Here is a 23,756-nt window from a genome sequence, read left to right on the forward strand (position 1 = left end):
TCAATCACCGTGTGGTCGTTGGCTCCCTCCTTGCGCAAGTTGCCGGTTGAGGTGCATCGACCTGGTATTCGGAACAGGGATCTGGCGCAAATCACAGCAATGACCGTGTGTAATTTGGATGCGTGGAGTCTATTCGTAGTGATCCACATTCCTGGCAACCCCAAACCCCGGCACTCAGGCCCATGTTTCAAGTTGACCGCCCATCACTTGTCTTTGGTTTTTGTGTAATTTACGGCATACACGTATTTTTGGTTGGGTTACATATCAGATTTACCTTTCTGACGAGCCAGACAACAAAGAATGCATACCTAGATAGTCGTACCGTTTATATCTTTAGAGTGTGGAGAATTGGACAAACAACATTTGAACCGATCGGTCAATAAGTAGGGAGCAAACCGGTGGCGACAAAAGCCCCGTGGTCTAAGTGCAAGCGCAAGTGTAGGTATTTAAGTGCAAGGGCGACCACTTTGTCGGGTTGGCGGGGTCCAGAATTCGCGTCTCCATTGGCAAACGCGTCTGCATCTTGGACTGACAAGCCCAGCAACCACCACGATGCCCAGGTACAGAAAATATGTCTATCGACCCGTCCGGGACACGACTTCTGACATAGCCACAGAGAGATAATCACAGTTCAGGCGGGCCAGTGCGGCAATAGCAGTCAGTTTCCCTAAGGGTGTTGGGCGTGCATTGCGCATTGCGTAGCAAGTCCAACATCCCCCCCCCCCCCCCCGAACACACACAAGGCTAACATAACGGCATCAAGTTGGCAGTGAATTCTGGCAGCAACTTTGCCAGGAGCATGGTATCAACCAAGACGGTAATCTTGAGGAGTTTGCGACCGAAGGCGGCGACCGCAAGGATGTCTTCTACTACCAAAGCGACGACACACGATACATCCCAAGGGCTATCCTCATCGACCTCGAGCCACGGGTACGTCATGCCCTTCATGTTGACTGCGGACACGCCCCGCTAAGTCTCATCACAGGTAATTCAAGGCATACAATCGGGTCCATATAAAAACATATACAACCCCGAAAACTTCTACGTCAGCAAGAATGGTCTCGGAGCCGGCAACAACTGGGGTGATGGATACCAACAAGGAGAGTCGGTGCATGAAGAGATCATGGAGATGATTGACCGGGAGGCGGATGGTAGTGATTCGCTCGAGGTGATTATGCGGCTGCGGCCACACCACGCGTAACTACACACACCACGCATGCTGACCGTTTGGCAGGGCTTCATGATGCTGCACTCCATTGCTGGTGGTACTGGGTCCGGTTTGGGGTCATTTCTCCTCGAGAGGTTAAACGACCGCTTCCCGAAAAAGATTATACAGACATACTCGGTTTTCCCAAACACACAATCCGACGACGTGGTTGTCCACCCTTACAACAGCATGCTGGCCATGAGACGGCTGACGCAAAACGCCGACTCGGTCGTCGTCCTCGACAACGCAGCCCTCAGCCACATTGCCGCCGACAGGCTTCATCTCTCGGCGACATCAATGTCACAGACGAACCAGTTGGTGTCGACAGTAATGTCGGCCAGCACTACTACCCTCAGATATCCCGGGTATATGCACAACGACCTCGTCAGCATCCTCGCGTCGCTCATCCCCACGCCGCGATGCCACTTCCTCATGACAGCCTACACGCCCTTCACCGGGGACCAAGTTGAGCAGGCCAAGACTGTTCGCAAGACCACCGTGCTGGATGTCATGCGGCGGCTTCTGCAGCCCAAGAACCGCATGGTGTCGACGGTCCCGGGGAAGAAGAGCTGCTACATCTCTATCCTCAATGTCATCCAGGGCGAGGTGGATCCGACCGACGTACACAAGAGTTTGCTGCGTATCCGGGAGCGCCGCCTGGCCACCTTCATCCCATGGGGACCCGCAAGCATTCAGGTGGCGCTGACGAAGCGAAGCCCCTACATCCCTATGGCGCACCGCGTGAGCGGGTTGATGCTTGCCAACCACACCAGCATCGCCACGGTAAGATCCCCCGCATAAATCACCTTGTCTCCCCATTTCACTAACTCGTCCGTCTAGCTCTTCAAGAAGATATTCAGGCAATACGAGGGTATGCGGAAACGGAACGCCTTCCTCGACGCGTACAAGAGGACCACACCGTTCTCTGATAGTCTCAGCGAATTTGACGAGGCGAAGGAGGTTGTGTCGGACCTCATCGCCGAGTACGAGGCAGCGGAGGATGCCAATTATCTCAACCTGGACGCAGGGGAACAGGCGACGTCGGCCGAGACTGACAAACGGATGGGATGAAAGGTGATCAAGGAGCGGCAGTGATGAGGCTGCGGGGCAACAACGAGGGCCTTTCTTTGGTTTGCCCTGGAACAATTTACCCAGAGGTATTGGGATGAGTGTCATGACCACGGCGTTCAGGAGCACGAGGTGGCTGGGGCTCTCCTGCATCTGTATCATTTCGTATCCAGATTGTGTTATTCACCCGGCGTATTTTGACTACTACAATCGGAGCCATCTTTGTGTGTCCGAGGAGCAGGGAGGGACCGATCACGCCATGTGAATGTCGAGCAAGCAATGAGCATACTGTGCAGCCCAAACCCATTCTGCTCGGGCAATTCTAGTCCCTATGTACAGAGCTGGCACCTCAGGGCAACAAATAAAAAGCTGTCTGGCAAGGTGGACAGATCGCTGCCACCAATTCCTCGATCCCAAAGCTCTACTTTTCCCAAAGCCATTCAAGGCCAGGGGTAGTCCCCCATCCGCCACCAACCAACCCCCCATAACAGCTTCCACCAACCTCCATGCACCAAAACCACCCGCCTACTTGCGGTACCACATCCTGGTAATCTTGGTATTCCGCATCTTCCTCTGCAGCTGGAAGATCCCGTACATCAGCGCCTCGCTCGTGGGGGGGCAGCCGGGCACGTAGACATCGACAGGAACAATACGGTCGCACCCGCGCACGACGCTGTAGCTATAATGATAGTAACCGCCGCCGTTGGCGCAGCTGCCCATGCTGATGACCCAGCGCGGGTCGGGCATCTGGTCGTAGACCTGGCGCAGCGCCGGCGCCATCTTGTTGGTCAGCGTGCCCGCCACGATCATGACGTCCGACTGCCGCGGCGACGCGCGGAAGATGATGCCCAGCCGGTCCTGATCGTACCGCGGCGCCGACAGGTGCATCATCTCCACCGCGCAGCACGCCAGCCCGAAGGTCATGGGCCAGAGGGACCCCTGGCGCGCCCAGTTGGTCATGATGTCGAGGGTTGTGCTAGCGGGGAGGGTGGATGTTAGCGGGGGGTTGTGGGGTTGAGCATGCGGCTGTCGGCCGTCAGGGTGGGAAAGGGAATGCGTACAGCGCGTATTGGACGAGCCCCTTGGTGGGCTCCTGGCTGGGGAGCGGGACTTCCTTGCGGTCGGGCTTTGCGAGGCCGTACCCAGCGTGCGGCTGGACGGCGCTGGCGGCATCTTTGTGGGAGGAGGTCGAGAAGGCGGCGGCGGCGCGGAAGGGGGCAAGTACAGTGGTTGGCCTCGCTATCAATTGGTCGAATCGTTAGCTTCAAAGCTTCCAATGGATGGTGCATGGTTCATGTTTCCCAGGAACTCAGGCACCGGGAAATCGTGGCCAAACTCACCTCGTAGGGCCAACGAGGCGCCCGTCCTCGCAGAAGACAACATATTGTGATTGTGTGCCGAAACGGGCTGGAAGGAGTGGAGAGATCCAAGTCGGCAGACGTCGCGATCAAAAGGGTCCTCCCCCACGTCAGTTCGAATGGTCGTTGCGTTGATATCCCGATCGCTTTTCGCCGCATGACGCACGGGCCAAGTTGCTGAGCACAAATATCCAATTCATTATTGGCCAGAGCCGGGGAGCCGGGCCCACAGGTTCAACGCATGTTTTCCCGGGGTTTTGCCTCATGAAGCTCCTACATAGTACGTCACTCACCTGTTGCATTGATTTTACCAGATAGTAAACGCGATCTTTCAAGAAACGTAGGCTTTTACACAGCAATGAGAAAGGTGGCTGAGAACAAGAATCTCTCGTGTAATTAACTACATCACAGCTTAAACGCCCCGCTACTTTGCGGCCCCTTTTGCTCCACCACCTTCTTCCCGTCCAAGCCCACCACCTCTCCCTTGCGGTTGATGACCTTGACCCCACCCTTCTTCAGATCACCCATCGTCTCGCGCTGCGCCTGGGCCTTCTTACTAGTGGGTTTGCCCGCATCGGTGCCGCCGGCCTTGCGAATGCGCTCCTTGTCACGCCGGCGCCTCCGCAGCTTCTCCTCGCGGCTCATCTCCTGCTTGGCTACCGGCAGCCCGCTCTTGGCCACCACCTCGCCCTTCTCAGCTGTATCCTTGCTGGGAGCATACACTTCTTGCGGTGCGATCATGCTCTCGCCGCCGGCCACACCCTGGGCAGTCGTGGGCTGCGCATCCTCCATTGCGACAGTCGCAACATCAGCAACGACAGTGAGCGTCGGCGCGGCGGGCTTGGGCTTGTAGTGCCAGCTGCTGAGCGCGTCAAGCTTGGCGCTGACCTCCTTCCACATGTTCTTGATCTCCTCCTCATCGCGGCGCAGCTTTTCATCGGCTTGGCTGACGTAGGCGTCGGGGTTCGACTTTTTGACGTGCTCCTCCTCGTAGATCTCGGCCAAGCTTTGCTTGCCCTTCGTATCGTCCACGTCGACAAGGCCGCGGCGCGCGTCGCTTGGGTTACCGAGGGTGTCCGGGCGTCTGCGAAGCACCTCGTCGAATTCTTGGGCGAGGATGCGGCGTTTGATGAGCTCTTCGATGGATTCGGAAACTTCTTCGGTGATGACGGGGACTGGCTTCCCGACATGCTCAAAGTCCATGTCCTCTTCCAGTAGCGAGTTGAGCGGCCGGTCGACGGCAGTGGCTTCGCCAGACAGTGTCCAAGCCCGCTTGGCAACTAGCTCGCCTTCAAGCTTTCGTATTTCCGCCGCCACCTTGGCTTGTCTCCGTTCGTGAGCCGAGCGGCGTGACCGAGGGTCGCCAGCTGAGACATCAGAGAGCGCATCCTCGGAATCGGACCTCTCGGACAAATCATCAAAGAGATCACGACGGACATCGTTCTCAGCCCTCTCGACATCGGCTTCGTCCGGTCTCGACGACTCGGGGAAGTCCTGGCGCTTTTTGAAGCTGCCGGGCTTCTTCTTTTTCCTCGGCGGGGCGAAAAAGTCTTTGTAGTAAATGTCGTTGGCGGTGAGATCGAGACCCATGTCGTTAAGATCATCGTCCAGGTTCCCCCCGTCATCCCCGTCGTCTTCGTCGTCCAGGTCTTCTAGGTCCTTCTTGCTCAGCGTGTGCCCTGCCTCATCCTCGTCCTCATCCTCGTCCATATCCGGTTCCAACTCGTCATCATCCTCCGCATCCCCCTTCTTGCGTGACTTTTTCGCCGAGAAAGGATCGCCATGCCAGTCGACTGACTCATCGTCACTGAAGTGATCCGTATTCGGGTCCGCGCGTGCGTCTTGGTCCTCGAACCATTGTGTTTGCTTGTTGAAGTCGTCTATCGAGAAGAAACCATCGTTAAGACCATTTGGATCCTCAACAAGCTCTTCTTCCGGCTCGTCGTCGTAGTCGTCTTCTCCTTCTTCTTCCTCTCCATCTTCCTCAACATCTAGTGCCTCTTCGTCGTCCTCAGCCTCCATGTCGGCCATTTCCTCATCTTCGTCGACTTGGCTTGTGCCTTCGTCATCCGACTCTTCGGTGTCGCCGTCGCTGGCAGACTCATCTTCTCCAGAGCTAATTTCGAAGCCGTCCTCGCCAAATTCAATGGCCGTCGTGTCCTCAGCGTTATCTCCCAAACCCTGCACAACCTCTTCGTTCTCCTCAAGCTCCTCAAGGACCCGGACAGACTCCTGGAGGGCGCTGGTGATGATCTTTTTAGCTTGCTGCCACACCTGGCCCGTCTCGAAACCGTCAACGTGCAGTTTCCTGATCTTCAAGACTGCGGCCTTGTCCTGGTTGCCATCTCGCTTCCGCTTCTTGCCCGCATCACGTAACCTCTGTTGCTGCTGATCAGCGACCTGGCCGGCTAGCGCATCGAGTGTCTCCTTGGCTAGCTGGAGGGACCCTGTCGGGAGTAGAGGTGATGGCTGGAGGAAGGCGTGCCGATTGGAGGGGAACGTCGAGTCGAGAAACACGGTAGTGGCCGAAACGCTCTCAGATTGAACCACAGATTGCGCCATGGCCGGGGCGTGTGAGAGGGTATGCGACGTCGAGGTGAGCGAGGATGTCGTGCTGCTCGCGACCGCCATGCTTATGTTTTCTAAGCACAGACACCAACCAACACCAGTGCGGACGAACAGAAGCTGAGGAACCCAGTGCCCGTTGCACAGAACACGGATTTTTGGGGCCCTTCTGTCTGCCAAAAAATTTCGGGTGGTTCGACATGAGACCCCACCTCGACGGATAGTTTTGGCCAATCAAAGTTATGTTCAAAGGCGGTGGGAGAGATGCGGGCCCCTCTCACTCGTGCCCCGCAAAAAAGCGGTGGTTTCTTGGCCGGCAGAACTCGGGCTGTCGGGTCACCAAATCGCGAAAATCGTCATCGGTGACTTCTGTAACGTCTTCGCAGCATTCACAACAACCCCGCCGTTGTGAATCGCTTCAGTACTACTTTATCCGTTTATATTCCTGGTCTGAGCAGCGTCAAACGATACCTAGGCATTGGTGAAACTGTTACGATGTTGTGATTGGTACGGCTAACGACTGAGATAGGTCCCGTGTATATTTTTGACCACCGAGATAACACTTTAGGTCGATCGATCGAAAGTGAGCAGAATCGCGCTGCAGTTTGCAATTGAGCAGGAAAATACGTTTCGATGGCACCTGTGGAAAACTCCACCTTTTGTGGATTTGGAGTGTTCCAGCCATGGTCGGGGCTCTGTTTCACTTGGCCCCTGGCAGTACCCGCTCCAGCCCGTTCACATACTACGAAGTACCTATGAATACTAACAAAGCATGGCATCGATCAAACATCCTTCCTCCCCATGGGGAAGGGGGCCTGTTATATCCAAAAATGATCCAATCCATTCTTATTCGCCAATTCGTTCTTTCGCCTATCGGAGCCACGACAACACGACAACTCGGCCCTGCCGACATCGCCAACACAACATCCCAGCATGTATTTACAACAGCCGGCCATTGAACCTGGGCGTCCCGCGGGTCGACTCGCCTAGGCTCTCAGACCCGAGTCGTCGACAGGATCTGGAACCGGCGGCTTGAATCAATGCTGCGAAACAGCGGAGAACGGTTGTGGGAGGTGCGTGCTTGATTGGCGTAGCACCCAAACCCGCGGCCAAAGATGGTTACATTCCTGTTGTGGTGCGTCTTCCGTCACACACGGCAACAACGGTTGTCCATCCCGCACCATTCGCCAACAGAACCGCTGAGCGGTCTGCGGGAGCTCGGGGAGTTGATCACGCGAGGGCTTGCCTTTCCGAAAAAACATGGTTCTTTGCGTGCCGCAGCTGCATGGCAGGCAACCACGGCCGAGCACACCGGGGCAACCATACCATCATCCCCACCGCCTAGCTGCGAAAATCTTCGGCAGCCGGGTGTTCCTCGCTTCGACCCTCATCGCCTTTTAGCTTCTGGGCCGATTGTGGTCCTCTCTTGGCTCATCGACGCCAACATTGTCGACATTGGGACTCAACGCGAGGCCAGCGGCAACCAACGCACACGTCACTGATGTCCTAACACCGCCCAGAGCAAATCACAGGGTAAGATCATCGGGACAGCTCAAACTCAAGAGCTTGGCTTGACACACGTGAGCACTTACCTTTAGGGTCCAAACGACCCCTGCTGCCCCACGCCTTGTTGCTGAGGCTTAGCGCCGGCCCTATTAGCACAATGTCTCCATCTGGTGGCGGGAATTCAGATGAGACCAACGTGCAACCAACCACAGCTGTGAGACGAAAAGAATCTTCGGGATCGAAGGAGACGCGAGCGATACGGGCTCGCCTGAGAGAAGTTCCGATGAGTCGAACCCGCAGATAGTTATCAGCTCTCGCACCGGTGAAGATTACGGGATGAAACAAACGAGGGCATTCCCTGTCTCCGGTAGCATCGTCACCGAAAAAAAAGGTGAGCTTGCAAGGTTCTCGGATACCTGAGCCGCAGAGACGCCATGCAGCCTGCATGCAATACAAGAACTAGTGTTTGTCGACGTTGCTATCTCGGCCTCGGGTAAGAGCCCTTTCTTGTTCCATTGAGTTCTTCCGCGGCTGGTCCCAACACCGGCATCAAATGTAACGGTCCTGGGGATGGTTGGTAGCCAGTCAGAGCCGTCTCTTGGCCCACGTGCTTGCGAGAGAGCACGACGTCCATCTTCGAAGCCAACGACCGTTTCATCAACAACGGCCAAAGCGGGCGGATAAACGGCTTCACCAAAACATGGCGGGGAAGATTGGCAGGGCCCTCGGCCGAACATTGACGATCTCGAAAGAGAAGGCCCCTCTCTCACAACCCTTGGTAACGAACCATTATTGCAGGCTGGGGTGCACCGCAGGCAACTCGCCTCAACATTGGTCACGCAACATCACTCCTGAGAGCATCAGTCTAACTGTCGCCATAGTGGCAAAAGCTGATGCGCCATGCAAGTGCTCGTCGAACCGCAGGTGTTTAGTTTTGATTACCCATGGGCACGGCAGTGCCCAGTGCAGTCGGCGCCAATTGATACTTTGGGATTTTTTATTCTGTTTCAATCGGCCTATGAAAGCGCTGATGAACCGGATAACTCCCGAGTGCCGGAGCGATCCTCCAGCAGCCCGTCCCGGCGTCCATGGAGACTCGCTGTCTTTTCAAGCTTTGAGCCAATGCAACATTTCAGATGGACCATTCAGCGAGTGGCACCGGTATCGCAGCCGGCTGCTTGGGGCAAGTGTGAGGGGCCAAGGGGCCTGCTGTGCACGGTGGACCACAATCTGTCGCCGTGGCGGGGTCGATGACGGAACAGGGATCTGGATGCAGGCCCCTACCCTTGCTCAGCTGCTAGTTATCCACCTATCCTTTTGCAGCGATCGCTCCGCAGCCCGCATGTGCTTGCCTCCCCTGCCCAGACGAGCCAGACCAAAGCATGCCAAGCCAGGCCCTCCAAGAAACACAGGCCCCACCAGAAGGTACCGTTTTGTATAATTTCCACAACCCAGGATGACACCAGCGCCTTCTTCCTGGCCATTGTTGGTTTCATCATTACTTTAAGAATTGCACAGCCACGTACTTATCTCTTTCTGCGCTCCATATCTGCTTCGAATACTTTTATTCCAGAAAAATCTCCATTATACCTTAGAAGCCAGTAAACGTCATTCCCGCCGTTCGTAGGTATCCCGAGCCGAATTTCAGACGGAGCGTCTAGTTGCCTGCCGCGCCGTCCCATCAACTCATACCATTGATCCTCCCCCACCAAAGGTCCAAGGGTCACACGTCATCGTCGAGACCACGAGAGGAATGAAATACGGGGAACAGTTCGAGAAGGAGTCTGTGCCACAATGGAGCCTTCGTATGTCTAACCGTCGAGGAACCAAATGACGTCGCAATGGTTGTCGCTCATGCGTTCATGTTTTAGATAATATCGACTACAATTCGCTAAAGCATCACATCAAGGTGCACACAACCAGGGACCAAGCCACGGCGATAGCGATACCGGGCCGCCCAAACACGGCTCTTCACAAGTTTGAAGACGATTTTTACTCGGAGCTGTGCCGGCAACACGACCGGGTGGAGCTATTTGTCTCGAGCAAAGCCGACGAAATTGCAAGGCGACTGCGTAAGTACCCGACGGGCTCACGCTTGCGATTGCCAACCAACTAAACCAATTCCACGTCACAGAACACCTTTCGAGCCAAATACACCGATTGATACTACGATGTGCAACCTCGGGGCGGAACCGTATGTCCCTTAAACGGCGACAACGGTTCGCCAAATACGAGCAGGTACTGCTGCAATGCGGCGACGACATCAAGTCTCTCCAGCGCTTCGTCGGCGCCCAAGTGGTCGCTTTTCGCAAGATTCTTAAGAAGTACAGAAAGTGGACTGGCTCATCGACGTTGGGAGCCCGCTTCAAAGACAGCATGCTGTCCAACCCCAAGAGCTTCACCAAGCGCGACTTCGCCCAGCTGCAGTCACACCACGATGATCTGCTACAGACATTACATGCGGCCTTGCCTGCCAGCGGCGTCGGCTCGCCGGAACCCGAACCCCAATTCTCCCGCCCCGGTACCGCACAGCTCTCGCCGAGCGAGACAATGGTCGACCCCGAATCACAACCGGCCGCGGGGTATTGGAACGAATACGAGTACGGCAGCGAAGCAGGCGACTTCGATCGCAATGGCGACGACCAGTACGCTATTTATATTGACCCCAACCAGGACAACGGCTTCCCGGGTCTCAAAACCCTCCGGATCTTTTTTTCAAGACCCATCACCAAACTAACCGCCTGGATATCCTTCCACCCCGAATCCGACTTCCCAACCGCTGATCTCGAGCGTGGCCCCCTTCTTCCCACTCACACCACTGATGGCTACGGCTCGACCAGCACCCCGCCAGAGCCAAGCTATTTCAACAGCCCCCCTGGTGGGACCAATACCAATACGACCGACACAGACCTGGAAGATGACCGGACCTCGTCTTCGCGACAAGCATCTAACGGTCACAGCCGCCGGGGGTCTGTAAATAGGGGCTACACATCCTCTTCGGACGAACAGATGTTCTTCCCATCTGGGTACAGCACGCATTATGCGGCGCTACCAAGCGTCGAGGAGCAGCGCGTAGTCCGGTACCGGGAACGGGTGCTGCGGTGGGGGACGTGGGGGTGCTATGGTACCGCGTTCGTGCTGATGGGCATCGCGGCCGTGCTGATCGTCGCGGGGCGGCAGAAGATGAGGCTGGAAGTGGATGCGGGTGTCATCCTCGGGATCATGGCGAGCCTCGGGCTGGCGTGCGGCGGATTGTGTATGACCAGTTCGCGGACGGATAAGCTTGGGCTGGCGGGGCGGTTGGCTGTTTGGTCTGTGTTTGTGGTGATCTGCGTGGCGAACGGCGTTTTGTTGGTGCTGCTGATGGGGAATGCGAAGATATGACGGGGGATATGAGGAAGCAACCCGTCGGGAGCCCCCCCGGTGCCTTTTTGATTTCTTATTCTTTTTCATTGGTTCTTTCTTTCTTTTTGCATGCCTCATGGCTCGAGACACCACTCCGTGTGGAGCCGGGCAAGAGGCCTCACGAACGAATACCCAGATGGTTGCATGGTGCGGTAGACGGATCAAGACATAGGACGCGAGAGCATTGGGCAGTCGGATAAGATGGAGGCACAGCGACCTAGAATGGGAGCGCGGTGCATGTACATACGGACGAGATGACGAGGGCACTAAATCGATGTGTTTGTCCCACCATTGGGGCCAGAAATGCAGATTCGGACTCGCATGCCGATTTCCACAATCGCATATATCCCGTGTGAACTGGCATTCATTTCTAGTGACGCTGCTGTGCCGGCTTGATACGTTGATTGGGTGATTGTCTGCCCGGAAGGATTGTCTTCACCATTGCTGATTAACGAGAAGGTTGACCCCGATGTCACTTAGACTTGTAAGCCGGGTTCTCCGCATCAGCCCCTCAGAATATATCCACTCCATCTCACCCTCACCCTCACTTACACAGAAATACACACTTGTAAAAACACCACATACGTCAGAGTCAACCAAATCCGCGATCAAAATGGCACAAGAAACTCGCAATAAACTGACCACCTGGTTTCCTCAGGCCCAGCATCCCATCATCATCAGTGCCCCAATGCTAGGGACCTCCAATGGCACCCTCGCAGCAGAAGTCTCCAAAGCAGGGGGTATCGGTACGTCCGCTTTCCCTTCCCGGTCAAGCCGGTAGACATAAGAAGCTCTAAAAACTAACAAAAAAAAAAGGAATAATCCCTGGTGGCTTCAACTTTCTCCCCGATTCTCATCGTATGCATACACTTCTACAACCCCCCCCTAGCACCCTCCCCCCCAACCTGATCATCAAGCCATCACCACTCAACACTTCCCACAACCAACTAACCACCCCCCCCCCCACCAGAACTCCCCGCCCTCGCCCAAGAACTAACCACCGCCCGCACCCTCCTCAACCTCCTCCCCATCCCCCCCACCACCCCCCTCCCCCTCGGCGTCGGCTTCATCCTCTGCCACCCCTCCTTCGCCCCTTACTTCCTCACCACCACCCTCCCGCTCCTCCTCGCCCACCGCCCCACCGCCATCTGGCTGTTCGCCCCCTTACCCACGGACCTCACCTCCGGCGCCGTGCGCACCGTCATCGCGGCGCTGCGCGCCGAGGGGTTCGTGGTGTTCTTCCAGGTGGGGACGGTGGCGGCGGCGAGGCAGGCGTTGTTTGATGGGGCGGATGGGTTGGTGGTGCAGGGGGTGGATGCGGGCGGGCATCAGTTTGTGGGGGGGGCGGGGGTGGTGAGTTTGGTGCCGGAGGTGGTGGATTTGGCGGAGGGGTTTGAGAGGGGGGAGTTGGGGGGGAGGGAGGTGGTGGTGGTGGCGGCGGGGGGTTTGGTGGATGGGAGGGGGGTTGCGGCGGCGTTGGCGTTGGGTGAGTTTTGTCTGGTGTGGTTGTGGGTGGTTGTGGGTTTTGGGGGGGTGCTGACGAGAGTTAATAGGGGCTGAGGCGGTGGTGATGGGTACGAGGGTAGGTTTTTGCCCGGTTTGTTATTTTGGTTTGATGGAGGGATGGCGCTGACCTGGCCTGCATAGTTTATTGCTGCGGAAGAGGCGTGGACGCCCGAGTTCCGCAAGAAGCTTATCCTCGAGGCGACGGATGGTGGACCATCCACTGTCAAGTAAGTCACCCGGATCCACCGGTCCCAGGTCTGGCCGACTAAAACTGCGCAGGACTCCCCTCCTCGACGATATCCAGAGCACAGCCATCTGGCCCGATGTCTACGACGGCAGAGGGTTGATTGGCAAGTCCTGGCAGGACCATGTCGCGGGCGTGCCCCTCGAAGAGAACATACGGCTGTTCAAGGAGGCGGACAGCGTCGGGGACACGTCCAGGAAGATCACCTGGGTGTACGTATCCCCAAACACCGCCACTGCGTCTGTTACTGACATTACCTAGGGGCACCGGAGTTGGTTTGGTCAGAGAGATTCGGCCCGCGGGGGAGATCGTGAAGGAGGCGAGGGAAGATGCCCTGAAGAGGATCAAACGGCTGCAGTCTACGATTTAACGTGTCTTGAAAATATTACGCAGTAAATGCAATATCTACCCGTTTGTTTTAATTTAGAAACCTGACCGCCTCAAAATAACTCCTTCAAATCCTCGCCGCCGTCTACAAATCCTCCCTTTCCCTCTCCCCCTCCCCAGCCTCCGCCTCCCTCGCATACACCCTCTTCCCCCCAACCCACGTCTCCCTCACCCTCAAACTCCTCAACTCCTCCTTCCCAACGCCCATAATATCCTCATCCAATACAATCCAGTCCGCAAACGCCCCCTCCCGAATAACCCCCGCCTTCCCATCCAGAAACGCCCCCCTCGCCACACTCCTCGTAAACCCATCCAGCGCCTGCTCCACCGTCAACGCCTCCTCGAGATGCCAGCCCCCCTCATACCCCGGCGGCCCGGCCCCCGTGCGCGGGCTCTTCCTCGTCACGGCGGCGTAGATGCCCTCGAAAGGGTTCGGCGGCTCGACGGGGAAGTCGCTGCCCAGGATGGGACTGACGTCCAGCAGCGAGCGCATGCGGTAGGCCTCGGTGCGTGTGCGCTCGCCGCCCAGGCGCAGCGCGGCGTAGGCCATGTCCGAGGTGGCGTGGGTGGGCTGGATGGAGGGGATGATGCCGAGTTCGTGCATGCGTTGCTGGTCGGCGGGGTGGATGATCTGCGAGTGCTCGATGCGGAAGCGGTGGCGGGCTTGGCAGGCGGATAGGTCGTTGTGGTCGTCGGGGCAGAGGTCGCGTAGGGAGGCTTCGAGGGCGTCGATGGCGAGCCGGTTGGCCAGGTCGCCGATGGCGTGGATGTTGACTTGGAAGCCCGCGGCGGACCAGGACCGGGCGAGCGAGGTGAGCATGGAGGCGTTGACGAGCAGCGAGCCTGATGTGTCTGGGCGGTCCGAGTACGGCTCGATCATGGCGCTGCCCCAGCTTCCGAGGGCGCCGTCTGTTAGGGTTAGCAAATGGGGGTAGGGATAAGGGGTTGGCTGTTCTTACCCGCAAACAACTTCACACTCCTGACCGAGAGCATACCATCGGGATGCTCCACCTTGACCGCCTCGTCAGGGCAGAAGGAATTCCGCTCGGGGCATTCCAGCATAGAATATACCCTGAGGGTCCAGTCCTCGGTCCGGCTCATCTCGTCAAACATGGCGATGTCTGCCGGCAGCGCACCCGCATCATGCATGCCAACCAGGCCAACCTTGTGCAACTCCTTCATGGCCGATGCCACAAACGTCATCTTCCGCTCCTTGCTCGGCTTAGGCCACAGCGATATGACCAGATCCATGGCGTTGTCGCAGAACACGCCCATCCCGGGGGTCCTTACAATCTCACCGCCGGGCACCTCCTCGGGGAGATCCGGCAACAAGTCCAGCACGGCCTTGGACACCCAGGTGCAATGCACATCGACCCGATCGAGCATGAAGTACTTGCCCCTCAGCAACTCATCCTCCTCCAGCATATCCTACCACCCACAACGTCAGCAGGCCGTCCTTGCCCAGACAAAACAAAACGACCAGACAGAATGAAAAGAGAAACCCACCGCAAACGGCATCCCCCCCATAGCCATCTGATCCCAGCCCACGCCCCTCACCCACTCCCCCTGCCCCCCCACCCCCGGATTCTTCTCCAAATACTCCCTCAACCGCCGCCTGACCTCCCCCGGCGACGCCGCGCCAAACAAGTCCGCCGAGTGCAGAAACTCGCCGTACGGGATCAGATGGCCGTGCCCGTCCCACAACCCAGGGAGTACATACCCCGGCCGGACCTCGACCTCCACCGCCCCGGCCCCGGCCCCGATACCCTCGGAGGAGAGGGAGGACGACGAAAACAGCCGCGTGAACCGCCCCTCGCGCGACACAGCGAAGCAATCCGGCCGCGGCCCCTCCCCATCCCCATCCCCATCCCCATCCCCATCCCCAACTACATCCTCAGGAGAGGTGCGCACAGATTGGTAGCAGTATGTCTGCACCCCCCCGTTGTCATTATTGTTATCGTTGGGGGTTGGAGGGGGTGCGGCCTGGCTGAAGATGCCGCCGCTGCCCTGCTGGGGTAGGAGGTGCGGCTGCAGGCTGAGGGCGACAGCGACGCCGCCTGCGAGGAGGGAGAGGCGGAGGGCCCAGCGGAGGGCGGGCGAGGATTGGGGTGGGGGAGGGGGCATTGGGGGGTTTGGTTCTTTTGGCGTTTTTTTTTCTTTTCTGTTCTTATCTGGTTCTGGTTCTGGTCCTGGTCTTGGTCGGGTCGGGTGGGATTGAGGGGTCAATGGGGTTAATTAATGCTGGTTGGGTTAAGAGAATGGCACAGTAAAGAGCATGAATGCTGGTCTGGTGGGTTTTGTCTTTAAGGATCTCAAAGATTATGTAGAAGCAAGAAGCGGTCACCTCAAAAGAGAAGAGATCCACGGCCGGCCCCGGCTCCGGAAGCCCGATTCGCGGGCCGGCGGTGCCTATCTAATCGGGACGGGAATCGGGAGCGAGCCAGTCAGGGGGTAGGTAGGTATCCGCTGTCGTGGAACCATCTGAGCAGCATAGATGATGGGCTTAACTTAACCGCCGAAGGACCCCTTCACCACCACCCACACGCATCTTCACAAAGAGGTCCTTTAAAACCACAAGAGAAAGGGCACGCAGGTTGCTATCGTACTTCCGTCATTGCTACGATCCTATGTAAAAAAACGCCACGCGACCCCTCCACCCCCCGTGCCAGCCTTCAAGAGAATGTATTCAACACAACCATCTGCGCTGCGTTGCTTCCGTCCCAGCAATGCGGCACCTCGATACTGGGAACCCATCACGTTACGTGTTCCAGCGCATCGTATCGAAGGCATACGTGGCAGACTGGCGCCGAACAAAGCCCGTCATCCATCCACCCACCCATCCATCTATGTACAGCATTGCTCGCAGGGGAAGACCCTGTCCTCACAGACAGAACGAATGATGGTACGGTATCAGGGAGGGACGTAGTAGTAAAATGGGTAAAAAAAACAAGACACCACGGCCGACGCAACACCATCAAAAGATGCAAAACACTAGGGTGCTTGTGGGAAGGCACCGTATCCATAACCAGCCCGCGCCGTGATTTTACTCCTGCCCGAAACCCATCGTCTCTTCTACTGCCATCGTCAACTTGCCTTGTAGCATCTCCAGGTTCTTATATGGAGGAAGATCCAGGCGGTTGAAGCTGGACACAGCGTTAGCAAATCACTTCCTCAGGTCACATCGAACACCCAAAAAAACTAAAAAAAACTAAAAAAAAACTCACCAAGTGTGTGCCTTGGGCAGATTGCCGAGCTCACCCGCCTTCTCGATGGTGAATCGCCTCGGCCCGTCACTACCCTGCAGATCCTTGAACCCGTTGACGGGGATACGGGACGTGCCCGTGGTGAACTGCAACAACCGCGACTTCTGCTCGCCATCCCACGACCGCACTGTTTGCCAGAAGAACTGGATGACCTCGTCCGACTCGGTGTAGCCGCGGTAGTCGGTGTGCTTCTTCCAGTCGTCGACGTCGATCTCGGCGATACCGCCGATCAGCAGCTCGAGCTCGCGCTCGTCGAACACGTTGATGAGATCTTGCGGGATCAGGTCCTGGAAGCCCTCCTTGAATGCCTCGAACTGCTCGGCAATGCGCTTCTGGATTCGCCACTTCACCATCAGGTCGACGTACTCCTTCTTGTTGTCGTTGGTCACGTCGATGTTGCGCCCGTTGGGAATCAGATCCTCGACCGTGATGACGCCGAACCGCTCGTCTTCGGTTGAGAAGGTCTGCTCGAGAATGCCGCCCGAGATGTCGTTGTCCAGCATCCACTGTAGCGAACGGTGGAAGTCGGCATCCACGCCTTCCATGTCGGCCAGCACCACGTTCTTGCCGAGCACCATCTTGTATAGCGCCCCGATGAAGAAGGCGTCGAGGAAACGCCGGTGGAAGATGGCCAGGCCGACCACCCGTCCGATGAACTTGAAGTAATTGAGATGTTCCGGGTTGATCCCCGAGTGGGGGTTGATCTGGAGCGTGTAGTTGTCGTGCGCCGAGTACTCAAAGAGGCAGTAGAAGGGGTTGAACATCTCGTGCGACAACAAGAAGAAGAACTCTCTCGAGAGACCACCGTAGTCCAGGCCGTCCTCGCCGTCGAACTTGATCATCAGCCGCTTCTTGAGATCGGTCGCCGACTGCCGCGAGATCTCGGCAAACGAATCCTCAAAAATATGGGACCGTCTGACCTTGATATGGCACTGTCCTGACAGGATGCGCATGGCCGGCTGCGACCGGAAGTAGATCAGCTTCCTGCGGAAGTCACGCTTGTACTGCGGCACATTCTGGTCGAGCGAGGACGGGAGTCGGGGGTCGTCCCAGGTCGTCGTCTTGGTGTTGTGATCGACAAAGTAAACGCGCGCCGTGTTCGTCAACCGCATTTCCCACCCGCTAGGTAGGGGGCCAAGCTGCGAGACCGGCTGCTGCTGGATACTACCATTCGTCGTGCTTTGTCCACCGTACATCCGGATGTACTGCTGGCGTCGCGGATCCACCCAAGTAGTGGTCCTAGTGTTGTGGTCAACAAAGTATGACCTACCTTCCGGGGTCCACCTCTGCTCCCAGCCAGGGGGGAGTTCGCCTGTCCCCGCAGTCGTGGTCCCCGTGTGCATCATGGTGGTGGCATTGGCGGCTTGGGTTGCCTGCTGCTGTGCTTGCAGCGTGGGCGAGTTCGATCCCGTGCGATCTTCAGGCAGCGTACGGTTCTGGTGTCTCTGCCGCTCGACCTGCGTGTTGGCTTCGGCGACACGCGCCTCCGCCGCCCCTGACGAGCCCGTCGGCCTGGTCCAGCTCGTCGTTCTCGTGTTGTGGTCGACGTAGTAAGTCCTCCCGAGGTTGTCCTCCCGACGCTCCCACCCAGCCGGGAGCCGGCCCTGTGAATCCTCAAAGGGGCTGAGCGTGCTGCTCGCCTGTCGGGGGTGTGCCGAACCGTTCATGGGGGGCGGAGGCGGCGCTGTGGTTGATTGCGTCGATACTAAGCTCGATGGGCGATGGGGGATCGTCAATTGGGTGCCGCCCAGCGCCGGTGTGCCGTTCGGACCCGACATGGCTGATGAAGGTCGTTCAGAAGCACGGTCGCCGTTAGAGATAGTCGAAGTCTGCGGGCTAAGAAGAGAAGGTCGGCTGGATGATGCCGTCAACGCTTGCGGCACGCGAGTAGGTGCTGCGAGGTTGGTGGAGAGGTTGATGATGAGTTTTCCGTGTACCACAAGATTATCAGTCGACTTCTTTAGGTCTCGCGTGAGCATCTGATCTACAAAGGGATTGGTTTTGCGTTAGTTGGGACGAAAAGAGCGGGGGACTGAGTGGGAGGCGGTTGTTCATACCGTCGGATTCGGCGACCAGTTCAATAACATCCCCGATACGAATATTGATGACACCAAGAAAACCTTGATCCTTTTTCTTGAATTTCTTCTGGTCAAAGACTTGTACAGCAAGGATACCGTCCTCGTTGACTTTACTATTATGGGGGGTGAGCTTCACGTCCGGCACATCGCCGTCATCGAGCAAAGGTACGGCTTACAAGTCAAAGCTCTCATTCCAATACGGGTTCAATGTTCGCTTAGAAACCTGCGTCGTCTTCGTCTGCTCGCCGTTGATGGTGGCGACCGCAAATGGGTCGGGAAATCCTGCCGTCGATGATCAGCAACTGGGAGTCACCAGATCATCTGGTAAAGGGTGCGAAACGCACTGAAGACATCTCGCTTGTATAAGCCATCGGCGGCGATGACTAAATGGTCGGGTTAGCGGAAGAGCTGCAGGGTGGATTCCGATCGCGATGGGCGGATTACTTGTGACGCGCAGGTTCGGCTGGCTGTTGGCATCACGTCGAGTCAGCGAACATTCTTCTCATCCATAGCCCCGCCTCGGAATCGCAGGGACAAACGGCCGAAAGGCTTGTTGGCAGATTGGGAGTCGGGACATACGCCGGAAGCCCTGCATCCATGCGGCTGCTACTCATGGTGGCCGGGAGTGTAAGTCAGACCGAACAAGTTGGCGCCGTGTTTCGCCCACCAAGCCGGCGGTCAACCCGAGTATCGGCTGATGCTTAGCCGGGAGTCGGACAGGAGCTGGGAGGGAGTCGGTGGGGAAGCGACAGGCGCGATCGGTGTGGTCGATGGATGGTCGCGGGCGCGGCTGCGACACTGAGAGAGAGGACGAAAGGGGGATAGCAGACACGTCGAGAGCGGCACAAGCCGAATGTGCGAGAAAGAGCGAGCAAGGGACGCAGTCGGCGGTCGAGGATCGAGTTGAGAGTCGAGGGGTGCAAGTGATGAGGCTGTGCTGCTCGGACACCCCGCTTTGGGACCTCGTTGGTCAGTTACCGTTGGCTATTGATAACGTTAAATCACTGGGCTCAAACGGCCACGGCCAGCGGGAATAGTAAGCGGTGGTGTCGCTGTGGCTGGGGGGCGGCACGCAGTAGTCTTGTTCTGGGATGGCAGAGCGGCAAAATAGCAAATACGGAAGGTCTGAGCAAGCGCTGACGAGTAGCGGTTATCAGGATGGTTTGTGAGGTGTTTGTGTCAAGACGGATTTCATGCACACCAACAGGCAGCCCTCAACCAGTGCCATTCACAAGGGTGGGTTCCAGATTCCGTTTGGGCGCAATTGGACGCCCGGGCGTCCTTTGGCTGCTCGAGTGGACCGTTTAGCGTTCGCAGCCCTGCAGGCGACCGAGACAGGGGCGCGCCTGCAACTGCCCCGCCACTGGCCGGTCCACTCCAGGCCTGGGGGCGAAAACATCACGACGAGCATGAGCAGATCCAAAGCCTAGAACTATGAACCATGTTGGTGACATTTTCATTGTTTTAGTTTGCTTGCAGCGGATTTCTCATTGATTCCCCCCCCATGGAAACCCTGCCTAAGACCCCATAATCGTGCCGCAGCGAAAAGAACAAACTATAAACGGCTGGGGCTGTTTGAGCCGGAGCAGCGCGGAACCCGGGCATCCACGTCCAGAGCCCGGTGTCAAATTCAGGGCCAAGTTTTTGGCCAAAGCTGTTCCATGTCTGTCCGTGATAACTAACAGGGCTCCGCTCTCATACGATATACGACCCAAACACTGTGATTACATTGCAATTGACGAGCACCTCCCAGAGAGACTGCACCTCTCCTTGTATCCAACGCGAGACGACACGGTCCTCGTTTTTCGCCAGTGTTTAGGTAGTGAGAGAAAATGCCGAACCCCGGATCCGTCACCATCCTCTGCATGGGCTCCAGGGGCGACAATTAAATGCCGATGATAAGTCGAAATGCGCTGAGCGTACCTTCCGTTCTTTTGCCCAATCCCATGACGCCTTACCGAAGCAAACAAAGCAAATTATACCCATAGGTGAAGTGAAGAGAGAAAAGAAAAGGAAAAAAAAGACAGCTCTTCCCGGCTCTTATCGTACAACCTGGAAGGCTGGCTGGCCTGTTGCCCTAGGCATGCCCCGAGGTCAATAGGGTGTAAATCCGCGGCCGCGGCCCCGGTACCCTCCGCGGTATCCTCCTCTCGTGTAGCCACCGCCCCTACCGCCAAAGGAACCACGGCCGCCGCGGAGCCCACCCCTGCCACGTCCACGCGACATGCCTGGGATATTTGTCCGCTTTGGTTCCACCTTGATGTTCCTTCCCTTGAAGACACTATCGTTGAGGACAAGGGCCTGGGCGACAAGGTTGGGTTCGCTGAACTCGACATATGCGTACCTGCCCACGCTTGCGTTAGCACTCATTATTACCAAGCTGGAGGGTGTCTGGGCGGAATGTACCCTTTCGGTTGGCCAGTAAACTTATCAAGCAAGATGGTGACGCGGTTGATAGACCCGCAGCTCTGGAAGTGCGCCTGGAGCTCTTCGGGCGACGTGGAGTAGTCGACGTTGCCGACGAAGATACTCCGATTGTCGATATCCTCTTTGTCCTCGCTCAAGTCCTGGCGCGCCTGGTCGAGCGACGCCTGCATCTCCCGGAGCTTGGCCGCTTCAGCTTCCATCTCGGCGACACGCTGCTTCATCGCCGATATCTCTTCCTGATCGACCGGTTAGCCTCCTCTTTTGTTCTTTTGCGGCCGGGATGCAGCAAGACCGTCGGTCCGGGAGCGTCGCACCTCGTCGTTGTCGCCATCCGCATGATCGCGCGTTTCATCGTGCGGCTTTTCCTCGTCTCTAGGTGAGCTCATTTTGGATTCGTTTTCGAGTCTGTCGATGGATTGGGTTTCAGAGCTCCTTCTTGGTGTCAGTGATTCAGGTTGCAGGGGTGGGGTTTGCGCGCGCTGGATTCGTGGAACGCGAGTCGCGCGCGCCGAGGCGGGGAGGGATGGAACTAAACAACGAGGATTACTTACGGGATCTAATGAATGGGCGAAGGATTCGGAGCAAAGCGGTTGGTTTTTGCGCGTGAAAGCTTGCAGTAGTTATACAGGTGCTTTTAGTATTTGTTGGGTGCTCCAAATCGCGACGCACTTGACTTAGCTAAGTTCACGGGCGACAAACTGGGAGCCCGAGCTTTTGACGCCACAACCGGAGGCCGGGTCCCAGGCCGCAAAGTCTTGGCTTCCATGGTCTCACGGTTAAAAGTCGGCACGAAATCGCTAACTAACAGACGAATACATGATCGTATCATTTCCTTGACATGACGCAACACGACACATTGACGAGAAGTACATCCATCCCCACGCCTTGTTCAAAACCCACAACCTTAAATTTTGACCATATTTTGCTAATACCATTCCCAAAAATTATTTGATGCGAGAACCTTAAATTCCATCGATGTGACTCCTGGGTAGCTATTTATTGATATGTGATGTAATGATGGGTGGTGAGGCCTACCACCGCCCAGCCTCGCCTTGGGCGACTGCAAATCCTCATTTGATGCATTTGCAAAAGAAAGCAACTGCAGAACTAACGCCAATCGGATATTGGGTATGCGCAAAGCTACCCCGCCCTCGGGTCCTGCGATTTCGTTACTCGAACGCAGATTAATTACTGATTTTTATTCCCTTGAACATCGACTGCCTAGGTAGTTCTGCCGGAGCAGTCGTCTGAGAAACCGAACATGTCGCTGATTCCCCCGAGCGCGCGTGATGGTTGGTCCTATTCGGGCGACTTCCATGTGGAAGCCAGCGGCAACAATCGTCACCGCCGCGCGACCATCCCGGAGCTCAAGGCCGTCTTCGATGGTACTGACGGCCAGAAAGACCGCCCGGCTCATTGGTACGAGGCCCAACTCATTCACTATGGCTTGCCGCCATCCAAAACGAAAGGGACTGCCAAGATGAGGCTCTTCGACGCTGTCGGCAAGGGAGACCTGACTGTACCGGCTCACATCCGCAAGGTGGAAGCTGAGCTGAAAAAGGAGTGGAACAAGCGAGAACGTGAAGCCAAGCAGACTGCGAAGCTATTGGGGCCGACAGCAACTGCTGCTAAGAAACCTACCAAGCGCAAAGCGGACGATGGCCAAGGCGGAGCCTCCTCGGGGACCAATGTCAACATCAACCTCAGTTTATCTATCGGGCCCTAGGGCAATGTCCAAGTTGTGCCGACTGGCCCTGCGGCAAAGAAGGCCAAAACAACACCTGCTACCAAAAAGCCTGCTCCTGCTCCCAAAAAGTCTGCTCCTGCTCCCAAAAAGCCAGCTCCTGCTGCCAAAAATGCTACCACAAAGGCCGCCTCTACCGCCAAAAAGGGAGCGCTTACCACATTGAACCCGACTCAGACAGCTCCACCCAAGAAACAGACAGCTCGGCGCGGTACCGCTCGAGCAGGGGCGTCCATGTCAGTCTCGTCCCGCATTACGCCTGCTGCGTCCCCGGGGTCTACCAACAAGCCAGTCGCCCGCCAGACAGCGCGGCGTTCTCGCCCCTTCAACAGAGCTAGCCAGGGCCGCCCGACGGCGGCTAGCCCCCAAACGTCTCGCTTTGACGCCACTCCCTCTCACTGGGACTCGACCGGCAGCCCTCCGCCGCCCTACCCGGGGCCACCGTCGTATTTTGACGACGATGACGGAGACGACGGCTCCCATTCCTCAGGACTACCTCCGTTAGGCCTGTTAAACGGTCGGTACCAACTGCGCTGCACCGCCCCGCACGCACATGCCGACGACGAGCATGACTCGGGCATAATCTTCACGCTCGACGGCGACGCCCTGTGGGGTTCTTTTGAGATTGGCCCCTTGTCGGGCATCCTTCGGCTGGACGAGCGGCCCTGGTCGTCTTCCGACCAACCTCTATACTTTGAGTGGCGCGGAGAGGATGGCCAGGGCGGGGCGCACTCCGAGACCGACGACGGGAGCTACATCAAGTTCCTCGGAAACGGCGAGGTTGTCGGGCAGATTGGCTTCTACAACACGATGCTCGAGTTCGACGGATATCGTGTGAGTGGTTCGGATACGCGCAGTGAGGTCAGCGCGTTTTCGATGCGGCGGGAGTGGGACGAGCGGTTCTTTTAGTGTGTTGCTATTTGGTAATAAGAAGCATCACTGGTTTCTCATGTATAATCGCATGCTAGGGTTAGATGTAATCGAAGACTACCTTAAGC

The 23,756-nt window shown here is 57.0% G+C and overlaps 8 protein-coding genes across 8 annotated transcripts; 4 read left to right on the forward strand and 4 right to left on the reverse strand.

The window, feature by feature from the left end:
- The first annotated feature begins 468 nt into the window (after window positions 1-468).
- On the forward strand, window positions 469-2,316 carry F5144DRAFT_388520 (Tubulin/FtsZ, GTPase domain-containing protein). Its single transcript, XM_066784698.1, has 6 exons — window positions 469-560; window positions 617-657; window positions 764-930; window positions 986-1,168; window positions 1,235-1,990; window positions 2,048-2,316. The coding sequence occupies exons 1-6, from the start codon at window positions 553-555 to the stop codon at window positions 2,276-2,278; spliced, it is 1,386 nt and encodes a 461-aa protein (XP_066638858.1). The 5' UTR covers window positions 469-552; the 3' UTR covers window positions 2,279-2,316.
- Window positions 2,317-2,800: 484 nt separating this feature from the next.
- On the reverse strand, window positions 2,801-6,264 carry F5144DRAFT_551769 (Mpp10 protein-domain-containing protein; the record flags this gene model as incomplete). The annotated part of the gene is made up of 5 exons (XM_066787707.1): window positions 2,801-3,251; window positions 3,337-3,514; window positions 3,616-3,682; window positions 3,927-3,961; window positions 4,062-6,264. 5 exons carry the CDS (start codon window positions 6,262-6,264, stop codon window positions 2,801-2,803), a joined length of 2,934 nt encoding a protein of 977 aa, XP_066638859.1.
- Window positions 6,265-9,185: 2,921 nt separating this feature from the next.
- F5144DRAFT_586093 (SPX domain-containing protein) lies at window positions 9,186-11,577 on the forward strand. Its single transcript, XM_066789733.1, has 3 exons — window positions 9,186-9,509; window positions 9,576-9,776; window positions 9,839-11,577. Exons 1-3 carry the CDS (start codon window positions 9,458-9,460, stop codon window positions 11,086-11,088), a joined length of 1,503 nt encoding a protein of 500 aa, XP_066638860.1. The 5' UTR covers window positions 9,186-9,457; the 3' UTR covers window positions 11,089-11,577.
- A 145-nt stretch (window positions 11,578-11,722) lies between these two features.
- Window positions 11,723-13,229, forward strand: F5144DRAFT_606799 (uncharacterized protein; the record flags this gene model as incomplete). Its single annotated transcript, XM_066791509.1, has 6 exons — window positions 11,723-11,855; window positions 12,080-12,595; window positions 12,663-12,691; window positions 12,757-12,842; window positions 12,895-13,071; window positions 13,121-13,229. 6 exons carry the CDS (start codon window positions 11,723-11,725, stop codon window positions 13,227-13,229), a joined length of 1,050 nt encoding a protein of 349 aa, XP_066638861.1.
- A 102-nt stretch (window positions 13,230-13,331) lies between these two features.
- Window positions 13,332-14,671, reverse strand: F5144DRAFT_498236 (amidohydrolase 3; the record flags this gene model as incomplete). Its single annotated transcript, XM_066786257.1, has 2 exons — window positions 13,332-14,155; window positions 14,206-14,671. The coding sequence occupies 2 exons, from the start codon at window positions 14,669-14,671 to the stop codon at window positions 13,332-13,334; spliced, it is 1,290 nt and encodes a 429-aa protein (XP_066638862.1).
- Window positions 14,672-15,825: 1,154 nt separating this feature from the next.
- Window positions 15,826-19,204, reverse strand: F5144DRAFT_660333 (uncharacterized protein; the record flags this gene model as incomplete). Its single annotated transcript, XM_066793259.1, has 7 exons — window positions 15,826-16,389; window positions 16,471-18,493; window positions 18,567-18,700; window positions 18,764-18,869; window positions 18,932-18,970; window positions 19,032-19,054; window positions 19,167-19,204. 7 exons carry the CDS (start codon window positions 19,199-19,201, stop codon window positions 16,290-16,292), a joined length of 2,460 nt encoding a protein of 819 aa, XP_066638863.1. The 3' UTR covers window positions 15,826-16,289.
- A 1,363-nt stretch (window positions 19,205-20,567) lies between these two features.
- F5144DRAFT_388772 (uncharacterized protein) lies at window positions 20,568-21,897 on the reverse strand. Its single transcript, XM_066784699.1, has 4 exons — window positions 21,566-21,897; window positions 21,329-21,446; window positions 20,994-21,250; window positions 20,568-20,931 (listed from the first exon to the last, which is right to left on the reverse strand). Exons 2-4 carry the CDS (start codon window positions 21,398-21,400, stop codon window positions 20,682-20,684), a joined length of 579 nt encoding a protein of 192 aa, XP_066638864.1. The 5' UTR covers window positions 21,401-21,446; window positions 21,566-21,897; the 3' UTR covers window positions 20,568-20,681.
- A 378-nt stretch (window positions 21,898-22,275) lies between these two features.
- F5144DRAFT_596347 (uncharacterized protein) lies at window positions 22,276-23,667 on the forward strand (the record flags this gene model as incomplete). Its single annotated transcript, XM_066790786.1, has 2 exons — window positions 22,276-22,704; window positions 22,741-23,667. The coding sequence occupies 2 exons, from the start codon at window positions 22,276-22,278 to the stop codon at window positions 23,665-23,667; spliced, it is 1,356 nt and encodes a 451-aa protein (XP_066638865.1).
- Between the last annotated feature and the right edge of the window lie 89 nt (window positions 23,668-23,756).

Source organism: Chaetomium tenue (assembly GCF_020726465.1).
Source record: "Chaetomium tenue strain MPI-SDFR-AT-0079 chromosome Unknown F5144scaffold_7, whole genome shotgun sequence".
Classification (NCBI taxonomy): Eukaryota; Fungi; Ascomycota; class Sordariomycetes; order Sordariales; family Chaetomiaceae; genus Chaetomium; species Chaetomium tenue.